The sequence below is a fragment of the Tursiops truncatus genome, chromosome 15, assembly GCF_011762595.2.
Source record: "Tursiops truncatus isolate mTurTru1 chromosome 15, mTurTru1.mat.Y, whole genome shotgun sequence".
Lineage (NCBI taxonomy): Eukaryota > Metazoa > Chordata > Mammalia > Artiodactyla > Delphinidae > Tursiops > Tursiops truncatus.
In genome coordinates, this window is record NC_047048.1 from 80,081,258 (window position 1) to 80,106,996 (window position 25,739).

Sequence of the window (25,739 nt, forward strand, 5' to 3'; positions counted from 1 at the left end):
CGTCCTCGTTGCACAGACAGGACCAGAGGGTCATTCACCAATAGTGCTGTGATTTCATCAGAAGATAAAAGTAAAACCACCTGAACTTAATGCCATTTACATCAATGCCAAAAAGAAAATGAGTGTACATACTACCCAGAGACCTCCACCAAGAAACAGAACGAAGTAACCACCATTCAACAGGCCCATGATCGGCTAATTCAACAAAAAACAGCCCAAATTAAGACTCAGCTTCTTCAAACAATTTTCACACAATAAAGGAAAGTAGAATTTGGGGGGGGGGGGGACAAAAACCTGATAATGTTGAACTTTATTAAGATTAAAAACATCTGCCCCTGAAAAACACAGTTAAGAGAATGAAAACATGAGCCACAGATGGGGAGAAAACGTGATAAAGGACACGTACCACAAATACACAGGAACCCTTCAAACTCAGTAAGACAACAACAAAAATTTTTAATGGGCAAAAGATCTGAAGAAACACCTCAAAGATGATATACAGATGACAACTAAACACATGAAAAGATGCTCAACATTGTACGTCATTAGAGAACTGCAAATTAAAACTGAGGCACCACTGTACACCTACTGGAAAGACTGACATCCAAAAGGCTCAACACCGGGCTTCCCTGGTGGCGCAGTGGTTGAGAGTCTGCCTGCCGATGCAGGGGACATGGGTTCGTGCCCCGGTCCGGGAAGATCCCACATGCCACGGAGCGGCTGGGCCCGTGAGCCATGGCCGCTGAGCCTGCGCGTCCGGAGCCTGTGCTCCGCAACGGGAGAGGCCACAACAGTGAGAGGCCCGCTTACTGCAAAAAAAAAAAAAAAAAAAAAAAAAAAAAGAAAGAAAGAACAAAAGGCTCAACACCACCAGCTGCTGGTGAGGAGCAACAGGAACTCTCATTCGTGGGTGGGAAGGCCAAGAGGGTATATCCACTTTGGAAGGCAGTTTAACAGTTTCTTAAAAGCTAAATGTAGTCTTACCATACAAGCCAGCAATCGCACCCCTAAGTATTTACCCAGCCAGTTTGAAAACCTATGTCCCACAAAAACCTGCATGCAATTGTTTATAGCAGCTTTACTCGTAATCACCGAAAACTGGAAGAAACCAAGATGCCCTTCAGTAGGTGAAGAGAGAATAATGGAATAGTATTCACCAATAAAAAGAAATGAGCTATCAAACCCTAAAAAGATACAGATGAATCTCAGATGCATACAGTTGTTTCCCACAGGGTAACTGGTTAACAATGCTACCACTACACATGAACACTGGAATTGAACAGATAAATGGATGGCGGAGGGTGGAACCCAAGTTTCTCAATGTTGGGGTGGAGGTTACAGATAAGCAAGGGAGGAGGGTAAAATGATCCATGTGATAATGGACTCATGTTTTGCTTAATATAGATACGGATGGATAAATATAGAAATACTTTTAGATACATGCATTTACATGGATTACTATACACATATTTCCTTGCTCTCTGTCAGCTGAGAGCCTAGAAGTAATAACACTCAGTAGCAATGATCATATCCAGCGCCCAGATCTTGGTTTCTAGTAACACTTTCCAATAAAAGGAACCAAAGCTCCGTGGAGAAATAACGAATTCTAAGACTGGGATAGGAAATGTACAAGATGAAGCTGGAACATCATCTTATAGCACCAGAAAACAAGAAAGTGCTTTTCCGTGCACGCACACACACAACGATAGGGACATATCCAAAGGACACAGGAACCACGAGAGAGCTCCCAGTGGCCAAAGCTGGAACAATGAGAGCAAAGTGGTATTAGATTATACTCAAAGGATAAAATAATCCATGAGTCCATGTTAATAAATGATTGACTCCATTTTCTGACTATTTTAACATCATTTTGCCTTTGGTGTGGGTATTTGTTGTTATATGTCTTTTATGTCTATGGATTAATTTTGTCTGGTGAATCAAAGGGTTTATATCATTTATCAAATTTGGAAAATTCCCAGCCATTATCACTTCAAACATTACCTTCTGCCCAATTTCTCTATTATTTTTTCCTTCAGGATTACAAAATTTATTACTAAATTTATATAAGAAGTAAACATTACTTCCAAATGTCAAAAATAAATAAATAAAAATGAGTGAGTAAATAAATAATGGAGAATAGAGAAATATCTGGTACAGAATTCCAAATAACTTATGTCGATACCCTGCCCTATAGGAGATGAAACATAACCCCCCATGGGCTGTTCCTCTGAAAGGACAGAGCATGCAAAGGGAGAAAAAGAGTAACTTTACAGTGGAGAAACCTGACAAACACTACCTCAGCCAGGTGGTCAAGGCCGACACTCAGGGATGAGTCAGGTTAATAGTATGTATCCTTGATACGAGAATGCATTTTACCTCTGATCTTCCTCTCAAAACCCCATGACCCTCATCTAATCATGAGAAACTAAAGAAATCTGAATGAAGTATGGATTTCAGTCAATAGTTATGTACCAATATTGGTTCATTAGTTATGACAACTGTACCACACTGATAAAATATAAATAGGAAAATTAGGTGTGTATTAATAGGAGAAAGTAAGTCTGTACTATCTTCAGTTATTCTATAAGTCTAAAACTAATCTAAAACAAATTTTTCTTTTTTTTTTTTTAAAGAGAGCAACTATACATTTCCACAGAAACAGCTGTGGAAACCAACCACAATATTCCATTTGGTACCTGATTTTATCTGTATATAAAAGGTACACCTAAGCTATTTTGATTTTTCCATTTCAAATATTTGATCTGATTAAGCTATCTTCCCATGAGACAAAACCCCCTCTATTATATAATGAAAGGTCCACTGCTAGGTAGGACAGGTATAGAGGAAACAGAATTAGTCTGAACAAATGAAAACTCACAGTAGCAGTTCTCTGCTCATCAAACTTTGACAGTTTCTGAAGTTCTCTATAGACAGCTCCGAGGGGTGCATATTCCAGAATTAGGTAGACTCTGGTAGCATCATGGAAATAACCATACAGCCTGAGAATATTTGGATGCCTGCAACGAAGGACGAACACTCTAACACCTGGTTTTGGAGCTGATACGTACTGAGTATCAAACAAATGCTCATGTGAAACCAGTGGTAAAAATTGCTGCTGGCCACAGATCCCACTTCAACCCCCCTTGAGAATTTGAAACTACAGACCCACTGTAAGAAAAAGATGTACACTGCTATCAATTTACATGCATTTCAAGGTATTAATGGACCTTGGGTTTAGTTAAGACTATTGTCTTCCTTTAGGCCATCTATATTCTTAGGTGGGGAAAGAATTCAGATAAATATTAAGTCTCTGCAAATTGGAAAAAAAAAAAAGACATGGCATTCCCACAGTAGTTGAAACCCAAACACCATGAGATAGACAACACAGGCAGCGTTCACGAATGGCATGGGATGTGCTGCTGACAACTTTGGACAGCTGAGCACAGGCTATCTGTTTTTTTGTTTTGCTTTTTTTTTTTTTTTTAATTCACCGAAAGCAAAAAGAAAAAGATCCACTGGCCAAAGTCAACCTGTAGGCTGCCAGTTTGCAACCTAACTCAAAATAAAAGGTATCATTCCCTTTAATTACCCACCAAAACAAAACAAGAACACCTCCAGTAAATTACTCCATCAACAAAACAAACCTTCAAGCAATTTTTCAGGACCACGGCACTTAAGTCTAGTGAATTTAGTCACTCTGCAGTACTACGGAGCCAGCCTTCTACAAAGAAGTTTACAATCGTTTAACTCTTAAAGTTCTGTACGCCACTCTTCCTGGACATCTGAAAACTTACCTAAGGTGGGACTGTATTTCTACTTCCCTCCTCAGCTGATGCTCAACTCCTGCTTTCTCCAACTGAGCTTTAAATAATACCTTAAGAGCCAGGATAAACTTGCTTTGTTTTTCTCTCGCCAAATAAACATTACCAAACTTTCCTTTACCCAGCGGGCGACCAATTTCAAAATCTTCCAAAGCCCACTGCCTTCTAGGAAAGAATTGAACATTTTAAAATGTGAAGAAAACACATCTTTTCTAACAATGTATATTAGTGAGTAGTAGACATCCTATAAATTTTATATTCAAAGTTGTATTGAGTATGTACCCTCTGCAAGAACCAAACCAATAACCACAATTAATGAGTCACCACAGACATTAAGCCCCCCATGCCCCCACCCGCCATCAGCTGAGTGACTCTGTGACAAGCAACAACCTGGACTGTTAGAACTGAAGCACTCACTGGGAAGTGTCCCACGGCAGTATTATGCCCTGGAGCACAGACCTATTAACAACACTTAGGACCGTAAGAAGGATTAGATGAGTAACTGGAGAGGGAAAAATGCTGCAGAACCACCTGTGAGCCTCTTTCAAACCAAGCACAGCCTCCACCACTCTGGTTAAGCGAGTGGGATGGAGCCCGCAGGGCAGTGGGGCGAGAACCATTGGATGTAGATTCTCAGAAAGCCTCCGGTAGGTGCTAGAGCAAAAAAGGCTATGGATTCATTCCTGGCTCCTATCACATTCTAGAATCTAGACAGTTCAGAGACTGAGAGCAGGGGAAAATACAGCCAAGCTTTATTATGAGGAACAAGTATAATAATTCTGTCAATACTTTCAAAATACCCAGACAGTCATGTATTAGTCCATAGCTCTGCAATAGGACCACATTTTGTTGTTGTTTTTTTAACTTCCACCTCTTTACTAGAATAGAAAAAAGTATAGAAGCATACATAAACCATATGTAGTAGTTACTTCTGAAGGTGGAGAGGAACTTTCACTTCACACATTTCTGTAGCAGATTCATACAAGTCATTTCTAAATTTGGAAAGCAATAAGAAAAACTCGAGTCCCTAATAAACATCCATCATTAAAATTCCTTCTCCCTTTCTTTAAAGATTGGAAATTTGAAACATCTATATTTTCTAAGTGAAAATACAGTATAAAGACCTATTTTAAAAGTGTTCCCATAACTAAATTTGCAATTAAATGGTGTATTCTAGTAGAATGATGGCACAGAACTCTGTAAACAAGATAAAACTTTACCTTTTTGATTCTTCATTTTTCTGTTTTGATGCCGCTTCCTTTTCAGGATTATTTCCTAGATAGAGTAAGTTAAAAACCTGTTTTTAGAATAACTATGCAGAATAAGTTAGAAATCTTTGATTAGAGATGAATATTAGTGTATGTCCAAAATATTAGTGTATGTCCAGAATGATAGATCTGAACTATTTCTAGTTTTTTTTTTGTTTTTTTTTTTTTTTTAAAAAGGGACTTCCCTGGTGGTCCAGTGGTAAAGAATTCGCCTTACAGTGCAGGGGTTGCAAGTTCTATCCCTGGTTGGGGAACTAAGATCCCACATGCCGAGGGGCAACTAAGCCCATGCGCCACAACTACTGAGCTCGTGCGCCTCAACTACAGAGCCCATGCAACCTGGAGCCCGTTCACCACTACTAGAGAAGAGAAAAACAGCGTGCTGCAACGAAAAGATCCCGCATGCCAAAACTAAGACCCAACGCAGCCAAAATAAATAAATAATAAATAAAATATTTTTTAAAAAGACTACTTACTACACTGTAACCTCACTCCTGCCATTTGAAGTCTTTATAGAACTTCGAGAGTAAAGACAAGCAGATACATATAGCTAGGCCCTTAGATAATCTCCTTGAAGCCTCAGTTTCTTTTTTTTTTTTTTTTTTTTTTGCGGTACGCGGGCCTCTCACTGCTGTGGCCTCTCCCATTGCGGAGCACAGGCTCCGGACGCGCAGGCTCAGCGGCCATGGCTCACGGGCCCAGCCGCTCTGCGGCATGTGGGATCTTCCTGGACCGGGGCACGAACCTGTGTCCCCTGCATCGGCAGGCGGACTCTCAACGACTGTGCCACCAGGGAAGCCCCCTGAAGCCTCAGTTTCTAAATGAAGAGCTTCTAAAGCAGAATTACCAATCTTCCCATCCATCACAAGCTCCCACCTCATCACCTCTTCCCCAGGAGGTGGGCCAGCCAGCTGTCCATTTGCTACAGACAATGTGCAACAAAACATAAGCCAGCCACCACCTCCTTCCACTGTCTTGGTGGCCAAGGGGAAATTACATGGGACATTTCCACTTGTCTATTTCCAGCACTTCAAACTCTTAACAGCAGCACATTTTGCTCTGGTCAGGTATTTGAATTCAGGCCTCAACTGGACTCTTCCCCTCCCTGGTTCACAATCTCAGTTAAGGCCACCAGTATAACCACCATCCCCATGTCCAGTTTATTGCCCAGTTCAGTCAAGTCTGCATCCTAAGTGAGCTCTCGGATTTGTCTGCACCACTCCATCCTGGCTGTCTTCAAATAAGTTAACACTTCAAAATCTTACCTTCCTCCTCCACAAAACCAAGTTAAAAACCATGGCTGCCTTTGTAGAGTGGTTACGAGGACAGAATGACACAACGCGGATGAAGGAAGCCTGCGGTGTGAGCGCTCACACCTGGTAAATGCTAACTATTAGCACCGACCCTGCTCTGCCTAGGTCAGGCCGCTGCCATATCGGCCCCAAACCACAATGGCTTCCCTCCTATCTGGTACCCCTGGGTCCAGCAATGCTACTCTCCAATTCATGCCCCACATTCAGATGAGCTTTCTATAAAGGCAAGTCAGCCCGTCCTCCGCTCAAAAACCTTTCAGCAGCTTCCCAGTGCACACGGGATAAAGCCCCACTCACCGCGGCCAGCAGCGCCCACCTCGACCTGACCTGGCCCGCCTCAGTCCACCCACTCCCCACGCCGGGCACTTCCCTCCACACCCCAGAACCCTGAAGTTGTTCAGCTCCAAGAGTACCTGCTACAAGAACCCCATCCTTCCCCTCCGCCCCTACTATGCAATCAAAGGACACGGCACTGGTGCTGTGTCCTCCCCGGCTGCCAACTCTTCCTTGAGGGTGGGAGTCCGGCCTGGCCCACAGGAGACACAGGTACTTCACCCGGACACCAGATTTTCTCCCCATCCTCAGTAGAAAATGACGTAAAAGCTAGGGTTCCAAACAATAAACACATGTCTACACACTTGCTTTTTTAGCAACTAAAAAGAATGACTCTCCAATGAGCCTCAGAGCGCTGATTACCAGGTGCTGGGAGCTGGGGCTGCTCGCTCTTTTGGGTATTACTCAGCGGCCTGGAGACAGAACGAGGGGCGCTGGCTGCCTGCGTCGGCTTTTGCTTCAGGGGCTGTACGGATTTTTGGCTGGAGACAAGCTTTTGCACTTGTGAAGGAACACGCTGCGAGGAATTTGAAGGACACAAGACCCGCTGAGCCTGGCCACTGTTCGCAGACACCGGATTCTGAGAAGGAAATTGCTGAGTCACCGGAACACGTTTTGGGCCATCACCAAGTGGAACTGTAGTCTAGATTGGGGAGGAAAAAGGAACTTTATAGTCTCCATGAACGAAAGCTGAATATCAAGAGAATATTCCAAAAGTTTTTTTTCCAATATAAGAAAATGAGTGTCACTCACTGATAACAGACGTTAGGGGAAAGCGATTTTAATCAGCACTTCCAGAGCATACAGTGTATGGCTGCAATGCCTGAATGACACCGCCTCCCCTTCCCCAACACCCACCCCTAAAAAGCACGCCCCCATAAACAAATGTTCATGAACAAACTTTCATTGAAAAAAGGAGGCATTAAACACTAAGAATTCACAATGACTTGGGAATTATTATTTAGCAAGAAGCTGCAATTTGGAAACTGTATACCAAAATCCCAATTCCAATGACATTTCTTTGACAATACCTATGTTTAGAAAAGAGACTGAAAGAAATACAACAAAATATTCAACAGTGATTTTTTTAAAATTATTATTTATTTATTTTTGGCTGTGTTGGGTCTTCGTTTCTGTGCGAGGGAGCCTGTGCTCCGCAACAGGAGAGGCCACAGCAGTGAGAGGCCCACGTACCGCAAAAAAAAAAAAAAGTTACTACCAAAATATATTATTTACATGCCTGTAAGTTGGATGTCACGAGTTTTTAAAATACTTAAATTCTAAGGCCCTGAGCTAATCAAACACAGGGCAGGGGGCACTTCCTCTAGCTTCAATGGAGGAAATTTCCTCATAAACGAGCAAACAGTGCCAGAAGAGAAGCCTCAGAATCCATCACCAGCTTGCTGGTACAAGTGCTTTCCAAGAGAGGGTTTCCAACTTACAGGAAAAAGAGATTGCTTCTGAAAGTAGCAGCATCCACAACACAGCAGACATTCAGGCAGCAAAAGACATTTTAAACATCAAGCAATTTTCTTTTTATGTAAATTTATTTATTTATTTTTTTGGCTATGTTGGGTCTTCATTGCTGCGCACGGCCTTTCTCTAGTTGCGGTGCACGGACTTCTCATTGCGGTGGCTTCTCTTGTTGCAGAGCACGGGCTCTAGAGCACAGGCTCAGTAGTTGTGGCGCACGGGCTCAGTTGCTCTGTGGCATGCGGGATCTTCCCGGACCAGGGCTTGAACCCGTGTCCCCTGCATTGGCAGGCGGATTCTTAACCACTGTGCCACCAGGGAAGTCCCTAGAGCAATTTTTTTAAATGATTTTTATCATCAGAATTGAGAATCAAATACAGTGAACCAATTTAGCCTTTTTCTGGTTGGTCATTTTTACACTTTCAGCCAGTAAAAAAGGCTAAGTATCCATTTTTCAAAGATGAAGACTTCTAAAAACAAACCCCTCTCCTCAAAAAAAAAAAAAAGCAGTATTTATATTCTTCTAATTTCCTAGAAGGAAAAAAACCCGGGGATTACTTATATTAAAAGGATCTTTCTGTGAGACACCCATTCACCTAACTGCTCCACAAATATTCATCAAATGCTAAGTAAGGGCCAGGGGGTCTCTGCTCCTGGATTCCAATCTCCCCCAAGCTGAACTGAGCACCCCTCCTAGGAATTACTCAGGTTATATGTATATATAGTATGGTACTGGCTCACACACCTAACCAGAAGGGCTCTAAGTTCTTTAAAGTCAAAGACCACATGCTTTTCACCGTTGTGATCCCTGCACCTGACACAGAACCTGGCTGCAATGCCCAGGAAATGCCCACTGAACTGCTGCTAGACATTCCTCTAAAGCGTGAGCAGAACCAACTACGGCAAAGAAATTAATTTCTGGAAAGCAAGGAAGTACGGGCAAGTGTTAAGCACCTACTACGTACATCATTATCCTGCATGCAATGGAGCAATAGAGATACTTAAACAGCTAACTGTAAGACAAAGCAGAGGAAATAAAAGTTACGGTGAAAGAAGCAACGAAGTGTTATTGAATGCGTAGAAAAATGACTAATTCCCACCCAAGAACGTGGTAGAGGGATCTAAAGTTACAACCCAGAGTAAAGGTAAAACGAATTCTAGATTTTAAACCCAATCTCAAACAACTCTACCCCAATAAAAAATAATAATAATATAAATAAATAATAAAATAAAACCCAATCTCTCTTTGGGTTTTATAAATGTGACTTGAGATTACAGATTATTCGATTTACCTTAGGCCCCGAGATGCTGTTTTCTTTACATTTGTCCATGATGCCTGAAAAGAAAAAAGAACCACCTTTAATTTGTAAAAATCCACCTGCTTCCAAGTGTTATGCTGGATGAGGGTTATAAATCCTGATAAAAAAGCCTCAACAGCACACAGAATTTTACATGTTTTGTCATCCAAATGAGGCTGATAAGGGAGCAGTGTTTTCTCGCCTGATACCACGTGCAGGCATGGGGCCTTCCCCCCACCTCACACGCTGCAGCCCGCCCCTCCCCCGATACTCAGACTTCACTCCTGAACCGCCCTGTCCTGCCCCATCATCTCTCTAACGGACCACTTTCATCACTGTACAAGCCAGCTTCCACACCTGCTGCCTTCAGAACAAAAAAGGTCCTCTTTACCCCAAAACTGACTCAAGCTATGACCACATCTCTGGCCTCCCCTTTCAACAGCAAAGCTCTGCAAGTCTCTACCACTTCCCTCACGCTGCCACAAGCTCCCTCCCACAGGGCTTTTATCCCCACTGCCAGCCCAGCTCCAGACTGACCCCTGCTGTTGCTAAACCGAAAGGTCAATTCTCGGCCTTCCTCTAACGTGCATTCCCTGCATTCCAGGGGATCCTGCACTCTTTTTCCACTCCTTTCTTCGCTTAGCTCGCAGATCTGTCTTCACCTTACTGCTGTCCCATCGCAACCGCCTTTGCTGATCAGCCTCACGCGTACCACCAATCTCAGTGTCTGGGGTGACTCCGGAATGGACTCTGCAGGTCTCCATCTACACCTGCCTACGGCCCCAGGACTCTGAACATCTTTAACAAGAGAACTCGAATTTGCATCTCCTGCCCTCCCCTCTCCTGCGACTGCCAGGCTCTCTAACAACCTGCTCACAGGATCCCCCAGGAAGGTCTGCCAGGCGTCTCAACCCAACACACCAAATGAAACCTCTTCTCTCCGGCACACTTCTTTTCCCCTTTGCCATGGGGGTTGCCCAGAAACACTTCTTTCCCAACTACACTCACTCCTTCGGTGAGCTCATCCTGTCTCCTGGCTTTCAGTACCATCCACAGGCTGAGGATCCCCAAATTTCCATCGGAACTCTGACCAGCTGGTAATCTGAGAGCATCTCAATGTTAAACTGTCCCCAACTGAAGTCCTGCTCCCTTCCCCACCCCATCTCCGGCAACCCGCTCTCTCGGATGGCGGACTGGGCTGCCCCCATCTCAGTAGACGGCAAATCCATCCTGCCAGTTGCTCAAGTCTAAAGTCTTAGCACAATCTTTTACACGGTTCTCCCTCAAAACCCTTATCTGATCCATCAGCATATCTTAACAGGCTCTATCTTCAAAATCATTGCTCACAGCCTTTACTACTCCCACCTCGTCAAACCACAATTTTCTCTCCCCGCAATTATTTGCAAAAGGCTCCCCAATGGTCACTCTGCTTCCACCCTTCTCCCATTAAGTTCATTTGCAACACTGTGCCCAGTGATCCCATTAACAAGTCAGATATATGGTCCTTGGTTCAGAGGCCCCTCATGGTTCCTCAACTCAAATTCAAAATCTTACTTGCACATATAGGCCTATAAAGCCTCACAGAATGTGGATCTTGACCACCTCTGTGACCAGATCTCCTCCTCTTCTCTACTGCACACCAGCCATTCAGGGCTCCTCCCTTTCCCTGGCAGAGAAGTCCCCTGCCACAGGGCCTTTGCACTTCCTGTTCCCTCTACCTATGAGGCTCCTCCCTAAAAGAGAAGTGTGGCTGTTCCTTCATTTCATTCGTGCTGAGATGCCCCTTTCAGATCATCTTTTACTTAACACCTTACATAACATTATTTGTACTTGTTTACCTTCTGAGTCCCCAGACTCAGATACCCAGCTATCTGCTCAGTATCTCTAAAGAAAGTAAGCTCCACAGGAGGAAGAGCTTAGTCCCATTTTGTTCACTGTTACCTCCCCAGAACATGCCTGGCACACAGTATGTATGCTCATCTTTTGGGAATGAATCAATCCATTAACAAAACAGGTCAGTAATAAAAAATAGTTTCTAACACTTAGGAAGTGTTAGAATCACTTCCTGTGAGTCAGGCACAACAACCTATCAAGTAAGTAGAACATAAACTCCAAGAAAGCAGAAACCTTTCTCTATTTCTCTTACTCAGATGCTCCTTATACTCTAGAATCCAATCAGAAAGCACTCTTCAGCCCCACGCTTTCACATCCACTTTATAAGTAATCAAATAACTCCACCTCGAAGCCGGGACCAGGCTAAAGAGCCTGGAGTCCTTATAAACAGCCATTTAGACATAATAGACAAAAAAGAAAAGGAAATACATTCTCCTCGAATTTCACACACGCTCTGATGCTTTCTTCACTCTCCCTAACAGTTACAAGCAGCAGACTCATGAGAGCACACAGACCAATGAACACTGAACCGTCTTCCACAGAAGCTACAGACATTCACGCCAATGTAATGCACTTTCCTTCTCAGGAAGCACAGTAACAGAATGGAACATGATTCTGATCCAGAAATTCTGGAGAAAGCCTCAAGAAGACTGCTTCTCAGGTGATTCTGGCCTGCAGCGGAGTTCAGGAGTCACATGTCCAGACGACCTGCACAAGATCCCTGCAGTTCAAATTAGAGATCCTACTAGTCTAAACAGCAAAACAGATTTGCACTGTGGGTTGAGGCTTTTCCTTCCTTCGTTAAACCTGCAAACGTCTGCACAGATGCAAGAGAGTGGAGAGGAAATGAGTATGTCGCTGAGAAGCATTTAATTCAAAGAACTAGGAAGGTTAAGGATGAGCAGGAAACAGTGAAAGGGTGATAGCTACATCTACATCAGGAGGACATTCGCTAGAAATGGAGACTTTCAGGCCCAACCCCAGACCTAACAACTACATCCTGCATTTCAAAGACACCCCCAGATGACCAGTATGTGGCTGGGCTAGACCACGAGTTCTCAACGAAACATCAGAATCACCTGCAGAGCTTGATAAAAATACAGACACCTGAGTCCTACACCCAAGCGCTTCTGATCCCTTAGGTGGGTTCATATTTTTAACAAAGACGCTCAAGTAATCCCGATAAGGGTAGTCCAAGGTCTACGGTTTGAGAAGTACTGGCCCAGGAAGGCCTCTTTGAGGAAGTTATTTATTCACCCACTCATCCGTCCCGCCCGGACAAGGGCCTTTTCCGGCTAGTCTACCCAAAGTAGCCCCCGGTTCCTAGCGCCCTTCCCTAGTGGAAGTTATCTTGCTACTTCATCGTCTGTCTCCCCACCCCCCAGAACGCAAACTCCAAGACAGCAAAAACCTTCTGTACCTCCTTACCCAGGTGCTCACTGAACACGAGAATCCCATCAGAAAGCACCCCCCCAGAGCCCCCCCCCCCACGCCACACAACCCAACGCACTCCAGGTGTTTAATAAACACCAGGCGGCATGTTACAGGGCGTCTGGGGACCCAGGAGCTGATGGGAGGGCGCTGGAAAAGCACGGGGGGACGCAGGGAGGAACGGGGGGGGAACGCAGGGAGAAACTGGGGGACCAAGAGAGACTTTCTCGCCCCGACCCTCCCCTCGCCGGCCCAGCGGCCCCAAAGACCTCTTCCCTCCCACCCACCCCCAAAGGCCACCCAGGGTCCTCCCGCCCGCCTCACAGAGATGCCCCAGGTCTACGTACCTACGGCCTCCCACCTCCGACCCAAAGGCTCCGAGTCCTCCCGAGAGCTCGGCCGTTAGGAGTCAAAGTCTTCATTTTAAATAGGAGTTAAACCCTCGAACCCGAAAGCTGATTGGTCGGGGCTAGAGAGGCGCTGCATTTTCATTGGTTCAAAACCAACTCGACGGCTTGAGTCACGGCCCGGCGGAGACGGCGCTCAGGCGCACTTGCTTCGCAAGGCCCCGGAAGTGATGGAGGCAAAGGCCCGCCACATCTGCGGCCGTTCTAGCGCCCGCGGTGCTCTCCGGGTCTGACATTTGTCCGTGAGGCAGCAGTCCCTTGGCGTCAGGGTTGCCGCCTCGGAGATAAAGTCGGAGGAGGTGAACGAATCTCTAGAACGCGCCCGTAAGATGGCGAGAAGGGCAGGAGCGAGTGGGGTCAATCGATAGCGCAGCGCTCGGCGCGATGCCCTTTGTGCGTGCGCAGTGAAGGTGCGCCCGGAGCGATCGATTGGGCAGGATTCGCGTCTCCATTTTTCTAGGAGAGAGCGCGGGAGACCGAGAGAGCAGGACGATCCGGTATGGGGGAGCCCTGGGTGCGTGGAATGGCGGGTGCGGTCGGCTAGCGCCTTTGGGGCACCACAGGAAAGACGCGGGCGAGGCGGGAAGAGTCAATAGTGAGCGGGGTGGCATGCGCCCTGAGTTGCCAGGCTGGGCCCGCACTGTCGCTCCTCTTCCTCAAAGGCCTCTCTTTCACCCTCCATTCTTCGCTAGCCTCTAGCTCGGGGTCATAGCGGAGCGTACGGTGAGGGGGCGTTTGTGTTCTCTCCCTGGTCTTCCTTCCAACTACGGGTACAACCAGTCCTGGACTGGTTACTTCCTGTCTTGGGGCTGCAGACCCTTCACCTGCAAATTGGGGGCGGTAATTAGGGCGCTTTCTAGCCCAGCGAACGGAAGTTCTATGGGAGTTGAGAAGCAGGGCTCGTCCTCTCTTTTCCTATTTTAATCTCTTGGTAGCCCTATGATGCGCCTGGCACGAGTGAAGGATGGAATAGTGGTTACGCTGTGGGTTCTGGGGTGGGTAATCCTGGTGGCCACTTTAACCTTGGACGAGTTACGCAGCCACGTTTTACTTGCAGTATTTCCTAACCTCTTTGAGCCGGTTTCATCATCTCTTTTGTGTCCTAATATTGTCTACACAAGCATGGATTTATATATATTTGCTTAATACCCATCAGTAGAGCACAGTAAGAGCTCAGGCTCTGGGTTAGGATCCAGGCTCCGCCATTTACAGGCTGTTGGATCCTGGGTGAGTTAACCTTCCTGTGCCTCCGGTTGCCCACCTCTAAAATGGCATAAGCTGAAGATTGAATGAGGTAATGCATATTAGTTGCTTACACCATGTGTGTTATATGCGGAATGTCTAATGAATTTTAGCTAGTTTATCATTAAGTTTTTAAGGAGCAGTACACGCAGCAATTAGAACATCATCATCTCTGGAGTCAAACCGTCTGCGTTCTAATGCTGGTTCCTCCAGGCACTAATTCTGAGACCTTGGGCAAGTCATTTCCCTTCCTCACCTGTAAGCAAGATTACTGGACCTCCTTTATAGGATGTTGTTGAGGATTGAGATGAAACATGGTAAACACATTGGCTATTCTTATCATCAGTAGCCTCAGTAATTCTCCAGAGGGCCTTGGGTAGTTAAAAACACTGTTCCCGCCCCTTTCCTACAGCACCTCCCACTTTCAGAATCACCCCTGTGAAGTGGTGTTAACTGCCCACTCCCCGCCCTTCTTTCTTATATTCTTCTCTCTCTCCTGTGCTCTGCCTTCCAATTTTCTTCTGTGCCACAGCTACCTGTCTGCCTGTGACTTTTATTCTTTATCGCTGTTCCCCAGCTCCTGCAGCTTTCCGATACCTGTACAGATCTACACGTGTACAGACATTGATTTTTATAATCAGATTATCTAATCATGTCAACCAATTGGAGTTCTTTTTTTTTTTTTTTTGCATAAACTGGAAACCATCTGTAATTTTCTCTTTTGCTTTCTGAGCCGGAGAGAGAACTTAAACACTTGTAAATCAATCTAAACGCACAGTCCTTCCAGTTTTTCCATTTTTTATAGTTATTTTGGCTGTATCCTATTTGCCAATATTTTATTCAGCAATGCTTTCCAAAGTATTCTGTAATTAAATTATGTAATGTAACAAGCTCGGTTGCCTTGAAACATGTTTTAAGAATGACCATAACTGACATTAGTAAACATAACAGCTTAGCTGGTGGAAACAGTAGTGTCTAGACGTCCAACAGTAGCAGCTGTTGTACCTATTGCAAACATTAGCCAGGGTTTCATTAACAGAAGTGGAAGATTCTGGGATAGCAGTAAAGAATAAAAATTGCAGGTGGGTAATTTAGCAGAGAAAAAATGTTCATGAAGAGAGGTTCTACTGTAAATATTGGCTAACGTGATTTGAACCATTTCTGTGTGCTGCTGTGCTCAATGCGCTACATGTATCATCTTGTTTAGCCTTCACTGACTTATTTAACAGCTGAGGACCCTGATCTCTGAGAAACGTAGTTGCTGACCAAAGGTAATGCTGATAGAGCTGGGATTTAAGCCCTGGAAAGGCTGACCAGATTCCTGTGTTGCTTCTGTGGTTTGCTAGTGCCTCTGCCCCTCATCATCTCCTGTTTTCTCTCTTGCAGCTGGCAGGGAAATTACCTTCCTCTCCTCCAAGATGTACAGAACCAAAGTGGGCTTGAAGGATCGCCAGCAGCTCTACAAGCTGATCATTAGCCAGCTGCTCTATGATGGCTACATCAGCATTGCTAATGGCCTCATCAATGAAATCAAGCCTCAGTCTGTGTGTGCGCCCTCGGAGCAGCTCCTGCACCTCATCAAACTAGGTGACTTGAGAGCGCACGTTCAGTGAGCCCGTGACAAGCGTTCAGATGTTTGTCAGGATTGCTGCCCTTTACTTTTAGTGCCTAGTATGTGTCGAGCACAGTGCTGGGTAATGAAGGAGAAAGCGAAGTCCAGAGTGTGAAGGTTTTGAGCAGGTTCTGGCCTCAGGGTCTTTATGTGAATTATCTGGAGCTTTCTGCCGCTGTATTATTGACTTCAAGTCTCAGCTCAGATGTCGTCTCAGAGTCCTCCTCATTTCTTCTAAAATAACCCGAACATCTTCCCCGTACCTCCGCAAGTGCTCTAAAACAGCAATCCCATTTCCTTTGTAACAGAATCACTGTCTGAAATTTTCTATATTGTTTTGAGTTTCCCACACAATCCATACCACCTGCCAGAAGACTGCGAGTTGTTTTGCTTTGGGTTTGGGTTTTATTTTTTTGGCTGCGTCAGGTCTTAGTTGTGGCACGCAGGCTCTTTGTTGTGATGTGCAGGCTTCTCTCTAGTTGTGGCATGCGGGTTTTCTCTCTCTAGTTGTGGCGTGAGGGCTCTGTAGTTTGCAGCACGTGGGCTGTCTCTTTGCGGCTTATGAGCTCAGTAGTTCTGGTGCCCGGGCTTAGTTGCCCCGCGGCATGTGGGATCTTAGTTCTCCAACCAGGGATAGAACCCTCATCCCCTGCATTGGAAGGCGGATTCTTTATGACTGGACCCCTGGGAAAGTCCCAGACTGCAAGTTTAATAAAGATATTGAACCTTGTCTTGTTCAACAGTGTGTCCAGGTGCTTGCCTGTGTCATAGAAAGCACTCAGTAAAATACAGAATTGCCAAACATATTTATACTCTTTGACTTGGCAGTGTAAACTGTTCGAATTGGCCTGAGGAAATAAAATGAATTCCACTGAAATGCCCAACAATATGGAATTGGTTGTACATGTTCTCATATTCATAAAGTTGGATCCAACAACATGATGTGGGTGAACATTTATTACACTGGCCAGGTGTTTATTCCATATGGGTAAATGACCGAGTATGTCACACCACGTTACATATTGTGATTTTATTTGTGTTTTAAGAAATGAAACAACTGTGTGCGTGGAGAAAGGTCCAGAAGAATTCATACCGCCATGTTAACAGTAATTATCTCTGGGTGATATAATACAAGGTTATGTTTGTTTTTTGTTTATCTGCATTTCTGATTTTTCCTATACTAATAAAAATTGTTTATATGATATGTCAAGTTATTTTTCAATTTAAAATGGATTTTCTGGGCTTCCCTGGTGGCGCAGTGGTTGCGAGTCTACCTGCCGATGCAGGGGACACGGGTTCGTGCCCCGGTCCGGGAGGATCCCACATGCCGCGGAGCGGCTGGGCCCGTGAGCCATGGCCGCTGAGCCTGTGCGTCCGGAGCCTGTGCTCCGCAACGGGAGAGGCCACAACAGTGGGAGGCCTGCGTACCGCAAAAACAAAACAAAAAAAAAAAGGATTTTCTTGTTAAACTTCAGTTTGTTTAAACCTCAACATTCTTTCAAAGATGTTTCACTAATGTTATTACTAACTATATCTGACTTAGTGAGCTTCAGAGCTGCTACTAACAGATCTCAACACTAAAAATATTAAAATTCGAAATCGGGAAAAATGGACAATTTAATTACAGAACTGCTCTTTTTCAGTTTCTGTAGTTGTGGTTAAAGTAGAAACTTTTGGAGGCAAGTATCTGGGGAGGTGACTTTACCTGTTGGAACCTAACCTGCCACAACGCCTATTGCCTTACAGCGTTGTCACTGTTTGTGCACCCAGGTCACAATACATAACTTTGTACAGTATTAAGTACCATGCAGCTCCAAGAAAGAGTAAGTTGACATCAGCAAACACCTTTCCCAGTTTGGATCCAGAACTTTGTCCTGTCTTTTTAAAATAACGTTTCTTCATGCCCTTAATTTTTATTCCTTTCAGGAATGGAAAACGATGATACTGCAGTTCAGTATGCAATTGGTCGGTCAGATACAGTTGCCCCTGGCACAGGAATTGACCTGGAGTTTGATGCAGATGTCCAGACTATGTCCCCAGAGGCTTCAGAGTATGAAACATGCTATGTCACATCCCATAAAGGACCATGTCGTGTAGCTACCTATAGTAGAGATGGGCAGTTAATAGCTACTGGATCTGCTGACGCTTCCATAAAAATACTTGACACAGAAAGAATGTTGGCCAAAAGTGCCATGCCAATAGAGGTAAAAATCCTGGTAATATACTTACCATTTGCCTTTTGTTGTTCATTCTTGGGAGAATGAGAGCATAGTTTAAACCAGTTTTAACTTAGCATAGCTGTAGAATGTATACTTTGAGCCAGACGGATTTTGCACTTCAAGATTCTCTTCTCTTCTTGCTGGCCTAGGTCATGATGAATGAGACTGCACAGCAGAACATGGAAAACCACCCAGTGATTCGAACTCTTTACGACCACGTGGATGAAGTCACGTGTCTCGCTTTCCACCCAACAGAACAGATCCTTGCCTCTGGTTCAAGGGACTATACTCTTAAATTATTTGATTATTCCAAACCATCTGCAAAAAGAGCCTTCAAATACATTCAGGTTAGGAATGTTTGGAAAGGAGCTGTATGCATTTTTTTCCCTAAATACAATGAGCTGTTGTGTGGCTCTTCTCTTGTTAAAAGTCGTCTCAGTGGTCATCCTGTGAATAGAGAGGATGGCAGCAAGGACGCAGCGCCCACTGCAAATGGCACGGCTCTCATGCTGTCACGCGCCCACCTCTGGCCAGTGAGGATGGCTGCCGGTCACAGATACAGTTCAGAATGCACATCACATTTTAAAGGTTGCAGATTCCTGTTTAAAGACAAAACACAACGAACTTCTCTAACTTAGGGGAATTAAAAAATTATTCAGTTGAAATTCTCAGGTGTTTGCTGGAAAAGCGACATTTGGTGCTCTGTTTTGAATATGCGGTTCAGAAATGCTAATGTTTTTGTAGTGGCTTCCACTTCAATATTTGGAGCCCTGGGACAAATTAAAGAAACTCTTCTTATAGTTTATTTTTATTCATTAATCGTATGTGAATGTGTCATAGATTGATAGTATTCCCTTCTGAGTTCACCCATTGTTTATGTGCAAATGATGAAGCTCACCTGTGATCTTCGGAATAATCTCACCAGTAGATAGTTTCGGAAATCTTTGTTCAGATGGTCCTTTTGTGTATTCCAGAAAGTTCTTTGTTCTTCTCTTACCTGTGTAATATCTAGTCATTGTTTTATGGGTTCTTTGCATCAGCCAAATATTTTCCCCATTTCCTGTGGGTTTAATTGTTCACCACTTGGTCTCTTTCCCAACAGGAGGCTGAAATGTTACGCTCCATCTCTTTTCATCCTTCTGGAGACTTTATACTTGTTGGAACTCAGCATCCTACTCTTCGGCTTTACGATATCAACACATTTCAGTGCTTTGTCTCTTGCAATCCTCAAGATCAACACACTGATGCCATATGTTCCGTTAATTACAATCCTAGTGCCAATATGTATGTGACTGGCAGCAAGGACGGCTGCATCAAATTGTGGGATGGTGTTTCAAATCGATGCATCACCACTTTTGAGAAAGCACACGACGGTGCTGAAGTTTGTTCTGCCATTTTTTCCAAAAATTCAAAATACATTCTGTCAAGTGGAAAAGACTCTGTAGCTAAACTTTGGGAAATATCAACAGGACGAACCCTGGTGAGATACACAGGTATGTGAGAAGTTGATATTACTTCACATTTCTGAGGCATTTTAGTTTCCAGAACTCTTAGATCCTCGAACTAGATCCACACAATAAATCTATGTGGATCAAACAAGAGGCAGAGCTGGAAATAGAACCACAGTTTCTTTGCCCTTCTCAAATGTTCACAGCTAAAATTAGATCTGATTCCATGCAAGTAACACTTGAGAATTAGGTGGTCTGTTTGTAGACCCATGGCCTGCCCACTTCCCGCAAAAACATGAAAGCAGTCCAGAGAAGAGACTCAGTAAGTGAGAGGAAAGATCTTGGCTCATGCCTGAGAGAGGAGAAGGAGCCCCCAAAAGAGACCCCAAGTGTTCCGAACCTAGATATAAAGTGGGCCCTTCAGACAGAAACACAAAATTGTCAGTCTGATTGTCTAATTTATGTTGGTCTCTAATTGTAACAGTTGTGCCTGTGAGCTCTTTTTATGAGATCTGTTTAAATTTATCCTATCACTAGTAGTCAGTGTTTGTCTAATTATTTGATAGTAAGTATTAAAATATTGTCTTTCATTTTCCTGTTCCTTGTAGCAGCAAAGGCTGTTTGGTAGAAAACTTCAGCTAGTTTCCTCTGTTGTGAGATGTTTGTGTCATACACTGAAATTTCCATGACCACAACTTTAAAACTCACAAGAAAACAACACTGTTGTAAGGGACTGCTGGGATATTAATAAGTGAAGAAAATTGAAGAGTTGGTGACATCTGAACCACTAGGGTGCAGCATAACCTACCATAGATTTACCTCATTGTAACCAGAGTTTGCTTCCTGCCATCTCTCTGGCTTCTGATGTAGATGGTATAGCTAGCAAGTCTTGGGAAGAGTCATTTTTGTTTTACGAATGTTTGGGATGTTTTATGGTTATATGTGGCTGATTGGTTTGTTTTTCTGGAGAATTGGGATTTAATTTTAAAATGAGATTATAATGAATTTATACGCAAATTCCCTCTTTTTCTAATTCACAGTTTAAGACCCCTTCATGTTAGCACTATTGGATCTGCTTTTCCAGTTTTAATCTTTAGTTAGAATTCAGAGGGCTCTTGAAATAATGAAGGAAAAGGAAAAACTATCAAGTAAACATTAGAAATTTTGATGTTAAAAGTTAATTTAGGGCTTCCCTGGTGGCGCAGTGGTTGAGAGTCCACCTGCCGATGCAGGGGACACGGGGTCGTGCCCCGGTCCGGGAGGATCCCACATGCCGCGGAGCTGCTGGGCCCGTGAGCCATGGCCGCTGAGCCTGCGCGTCCGGAGCCTGTGCTCTGCAACGGGAGAGGCCACAACAGGGAGAGGCCCGCGTACCGCAAAAAAAAAAAAAGTTAATTTAAAACGCTATAAACAAAATTAAATGCTGGCTAGGGAAAAAAATATATAGCATAGGTAATAAGCATAGGTCATACGCTGCTCAGTAAACCCAAGAAAAGATGACCAACTTCACTATAAACCTAAGAAATGAATATGGAAGTATCTTTTTGCTCATCAGATTTCAGGAATTTAAAAGATTGGTATTATATAGTATTGATAAACGTTTCAGGAAATCACATATTGTTAGGAATATGATTGGTAAAATACTTCTGAAGGGCAGCTTGGTGTCATATTATCAAAATTATAAATATATATATTTTTGACTTGCTATATCCACTGGTAGAAATTTAACCTAAAAAGATCCTTGGGAGGCATGCACATGCACACATAAAAAGGTATTCATCCCAGCATTATCTGGAGCAGTGGAAAGTTAGATAGAATATAAATGTCCAGAAGAAGCATTGAGAAAATTGTTACATAGCCTTTCACGGCATGCAGCCTTTAAAAATAAATACTCATAGTAATGCTTGTTGAACACTTATACTGCAAAGCTGAATGGGCATTACACCTCATTTTAATCCCTGCAACATCTTGTGGGCAGGTGCTGTAATTATCCCTGCAGAGCAGAGGAGACAGTTAAGGCCCAGGGATGTTATTCATTCAAAGTCACATCGCTAATAAGTACTGAGTCCAGATCCAGCACCAAAGTGTGTATTTTTATCTGATAAGCTATATTCCCTCTTTGTAGGTCTCCACCACAAACTGTTGAATAAAAACTGTATGCCGTATGCCCTGATTTATATAAATTACAAACGCACACAGATTGGAAAAGATATTCACCAAAATGTTGACTGTGTAAAATTATCAGGCAGATTTTTTTTAATAGTTCATATAATACTTGAAACATAAAATATGCTTTTTTTAATTCATGGTGAAAAACAAAAAGCATAGAGTTTCCTCTTGGAGAGTGGCTGTTCATCCATCCCAGTGATTCTAGTCCTAGGAATTTAGTCCTAAAGAAATAATGTGTTCTATACAAAGAATGTTTGTCACAGTATTACAGTTGGATACAAACTAACTGCCTAGCAGGAAAAGAATCATTACCTGATGGTGCTTCCAAACAATGGGATACTTTGCAGCCAGTAAAAACACAACGTATCCAACATGAAGTTAGATAATGTGGCACCACTTTTGTATTTTTTTAAGGTGTTTTTATGCCTAAAAATCCATCAGAACATTAATAGAGTCGCATTAGGTGGTGGGCCCAAAGGTGATTTTCTTCTTCATACATTTTTTAGAGTTACCAAAATTGCACAATAAATGTGTATTACTTCAACAATTGTAAAATGCAGTTTTTACGTCAACAGAGCTAATAACAAAAGTAGAAGAGTCTGGGCTCTAAGATGTGAACTGGAAAGCTAGCCCTGGTGCCCAGGCCTTAACCTCTCGGTCTCTGCGCAGGTGCTGGCTTGAGTGGACGGCAGGTGCACCGGACGCAGGCCGTTTTCAACCACACGGAGGACTACGTGCTGCTGCCTGACGAGAGGACCATCAGCCTCTGCTGCTGGGACTCGAGGACGGCCGAGCGCCGGAACCTGCTCTCGCTGGGCCACAACAACATCGTGCGCTGTATCGTGCACTCGCCCACCAACCCCGGCTTCATGACCTGTAGCGACGACTTCAGGGCGCGCTTTTGGTACCGGAGGTCAACCACGGACTAGAGCCGCCGGCGTTAAATAGGGTTCTTTCCTCGAGGACTCCGCCCCTCCTTCCCCTTGTGTCCCGCCATCAGCTTCAGTAGTAAGTCATTGTACCATCTTTGGCAGTTGTGCTGCCACCTCTGCGTCCTTCTGGGATTTGTATGAAAGAATCTTTTTTTACCTTGATGGAGAATCATGGTGGAAAATGTTGGAAACACAGATCTGTGCGGTTGTTCTGCAGTCACTGATTATTACAGTGTGATTTTCATCAGTTTTGTAAATACAGGACTTGCTATTTCCCTTGATCATTTGAAGAAGGATGGCGTGTTCAGGTGCTTTCTAGATCCCAAGTGGATCTGTCGTGAGGAACGTTCATTTGGATATTTTGTCAACTCTCGTGCCTGTTTTACATCCCCTTTGTACCTTTCCTTTCAGAATACATTTTGGCAGATACGGGGGCATATGGCTCTGAGAGTCAAGAGTTTTATGCCACGTTAAAACCATTTTAGAACATCGATAGTATCAATTCTATCCTAAAGTGACATCACTCTGATAATAAAGTTCAGATCTGCGACGTTACTGGTAACACATTTTTCACTGCAGTGAAACTAATGACCAGCTTTTCCTGAAGATTTATAGGAGGTCTGTCTCCCATCACACGTCCCACATTATCCTTTCACAGCCTAAAATGCTTGTCTTCAGTAAATGTGTTTCTGATGAGATTATTGCCATTTGATAGGAAACATTGAAAATACATCCAGTGTAATCAAAACTAGGTGATCCCGCTATTGCTCTCAGGTGTTGCTCATCTTCAGGAATGATTACTGTCAATTGACTTTGTTCTTATGTAATTTTAAATCTTACTTTTCAGTTCCCTTCAGCATGAGCCGTAACTACTCATCATGGATAGACCCAGCAGCTGCATTCTCAGAAGATTTTTTGCAATTAACGAACTAATACAGGTTTTCTGGTTCTTGAAACTTGACAGTGGTTCTCTGGATTCAACTCTAGCTAGGTCAGAGAGCCCTGAGCTCCCCTTACAGAGAGAAACTTTGGTTTATCATTATCTCCCAATACAAATACCTCATGGTCTGGGTAGGAGTACCTAGAAATACAGTCTGGGATCATTTGATAAAGATACTAAATATGTTAATTGTTTTATGTTACAGGAATTTTATAGTCTTCTGAAGTTTATTGTATAAAAAGTCTGCTTTAGACATCATCCTTAAGGAGCATTTTAACTCTTTGGTCTATAAAACCATTTTCAGCATTCTTAACATGGTAAGTCACAGGTTTTAGTTAAGATTTCCAAAGAGCTATATTTTTTGGTCCGTAGTGAGTTTAAATTTATTTTGTGTTCTCATTCTGCGGTATTTGAGCTTGGCCATCTGTGGGTGCTTTTCTTGTACGACCAAAAGAAACCTATTGGATAGAAACAAGGATAACCAGTTCTACCCCAAAATTACCAACCAAAACTACCCACGTTTTCCATCTTTCAGCCTATGAAACTGTAAAGCAGAGGTTCAACCTTTCTGCTTATTCTCTCTGGCACATGCACTGGGATGACCACACTGTACTCCTGATACAATTTCCATTGGACCTTTTTAACTGTTCATGTATTTAAATGATACTGCCTACTTTTTCCAGCTTTTGGAATAGTCTCAGCAATAGATCTGTAGTTTCAGGACTTCTGTTTACAAGATCAAGATGCTTTTGTGTGTTTCCAAAATAGATTTCTTTTTAAATTTTTTTGCTTTTAAAAATCACATTAATGTTTGAAACTGGTGTAAATGCCAGGTATATTACATGGACTTGGTTTCATCACATCGTTAATTATTGTACCACTTAATTTTACCACATAACACCCTTGACATTCAGATGGTGAGTAATATGCAGTTAAGAACTTATAACTTCTATGTTATTTTTTAAAGACATCTGATTTCTAAAATAAACTTTTTGTATATAATGATAATTTAAAGCTAGTGTTTGTGGGGTGTTTTTTTTTTTTTTTGGAGCTTGCCTTGAATGTTTCTGTATTTGAACGTAAGCTCTTGAACAGCAGTTGTGACTTTGGACTGACACTTTTCACACTGTTTCTTCAGTGCTTTGTTCTAGAAGGCAGATTTTCGTAGCTTAATCACCTTTAGCTGTGTATCTTTGCTCTTCTATGAATGTACAATTTTTAGTATAATCTGTTTCTTTAGATGGTTCAGAGAAATCTGGCTTTCGCCTTAAGCTTTGGTTTCTCTTAGGAAAGGAGATGTTGGGGGCATCTAAGTCTCAGCTCTGTTGAGGCAAGTCATTTCCAGGCGATAGCTTCCTTTTCTGTGATTGAAGAACTTTATCAAAATCATCCCCAACATGCACTTCAATCACTGAACCTCCTTTTTTAAAAACACATGATATAAACAATTGGGAGAGGGGAAAAACATTTACTTCTTGGGGGACACTTCTTCTACTGAAAAAAACAGCAGGCCAGACAGAACCCTTTCAGTACGAACCTGGATAGAATTTGTTTTTAATCACTAAGTAGATAGCTGAGCTAGCAAGAAAGTGAGGGGGTTTCTGAGGCAGACCCCACACAAAGCACACATCCAGAGGATTAACAGTGACAGAGCTGCCGGTTGCACGAAGGACATTTGTCAGTCCCTTGCAGCCTAAAGATTTCTGGGCTCTGAGTCTTCACAAGGTTAGGAACTTTGATCAAGACCCATAAAAAAAACCCAGAACCCAAAAGTGGCCCCCTCAGCAAAAGGGCGAACTGGACAAAATCCCCACCTCAGAGAAAGAGGAATCCGGCCCCACACTGCTGGTTCAGGTTTGCAGGGAAGGGTCTGGGGCGTTGGCACAGGGGAAGGTCTTCGAGAATCTCATCCACAAACAAGGGTGAACCAATCCACACTA

At 43.5% G+C, this 25,739-nt stretch overlaps 3 protein-coding genes across 5 annotated transcripts in view; 2 read left to right on the forward strand and 1 right to left on the reverse strand.

Moving 5' to 3' along the window:
• Positions 1-5,557, forward strand: part of FAM210B (family with sequence similarity 210 member B) — a 22,470-nt gene extending 16,913 nt beyond the window's left edge. The window contains exon 3 of the mRNA XM_019943829.3: positions 5,267-5,557. Coding sequence (XP_019799388.1) covers positions 5,267-5,504 — 238 coding nt within the window. The 3' untranslated portion in view covers positions 5,505-5,557. The remainder of the gene's footprint in view (positions 1-5,266) is intronic.
• Positions 1-13,363, reverse strand: part of AURKA (aurora kinase A) — a 19,690-nt gene extending 6,327 nt beyond the window's left edge. Inside the window, exons 1-6 of one of the 3 annotated variants that reach the window (XM_004321036.4) lie at positions 13,178-13,363; positions 9,501-9,544; positions 7,099-7,378; positions 5,042-5,096; positions 3,795-3,983; positions 2,879-3,017 (exon numbers count right to left, since the gene is read on the reverse strand). In XM_004321036.4, coding sequence (XP_004321084.1) covers positions 2,879-3,017; positions 3,795-3,983; positions 5,042-5,096; positions 7,099-7,378; positions 9,501-9,539 — 702 coding nt within the window. In that variant the 5' untranslated portion in view covers positions 9,540-9,544; positions 13,178-13,363. Of the gene's footprint in view, positions 1-2,878; positions 3,018-3,794; positions 3,987-5,041; positions 5,097-7,098; positions 7,379-9,500; positions 9,545-13,177 lie in introns of all 3 variants that reach the window. The other 2 variants (XM_004321034.4, XM_073793117.1) reach the window with 2 other exon arrangements.
• Positions 13,364-13,471: 108 nt separating this feature from the next.
• On the forward strand, positions 13,472-24,807 carry CSTF1 (cleavage stimulation factor subunit 1). Its single transcript, XM_004321038.4, has 6 exons — positions 13,472-13,734; positions 15,866-16,066; positions 18,018-18,295; positions 18,460-18,657; positions 19,413-19,803; positions 22,597-24,807. The coding sequence occupies exons 2-6, from the start codon at positions 15,898-15,900 to the stop codon at positions 22,854-22,856; spliced, it is 1,296 nt and encodes a 431-aa protein (XP_004321086.1). The 5' UTR covers positions 13,472-13,734; positions 15,866-15,897; the 3' UTR covers positions 22,857-24,807.
• Positions 24,808-25,739: the final 932 nt, after the last annotated feature.

Bases quoted from the DNA above. Each gene is read 5' to 3' on its own strand.
- CSTF1 (XM_004321038.4), top strand. From the start codon at position 15,898: ATGTACAGAACCAAAGTGGGCTTGAAGGATCGCCAGCAGCTCTACAAG. The intron at 18,296-18,459 runs GTAAAAATCCTG...TTGCTGGCCTAG, and splicing joins AAAGTGCCATGCCAATAGAG to GTCATGATGAATGAGACTGC. The intron at 18,658-19,412 runs GTTAGGAATGTT...CTTTCCCAACAG, and splicing joins GAGCCTTCAAATACATTCAG to GAGGCTGAAATGTTACGCTC.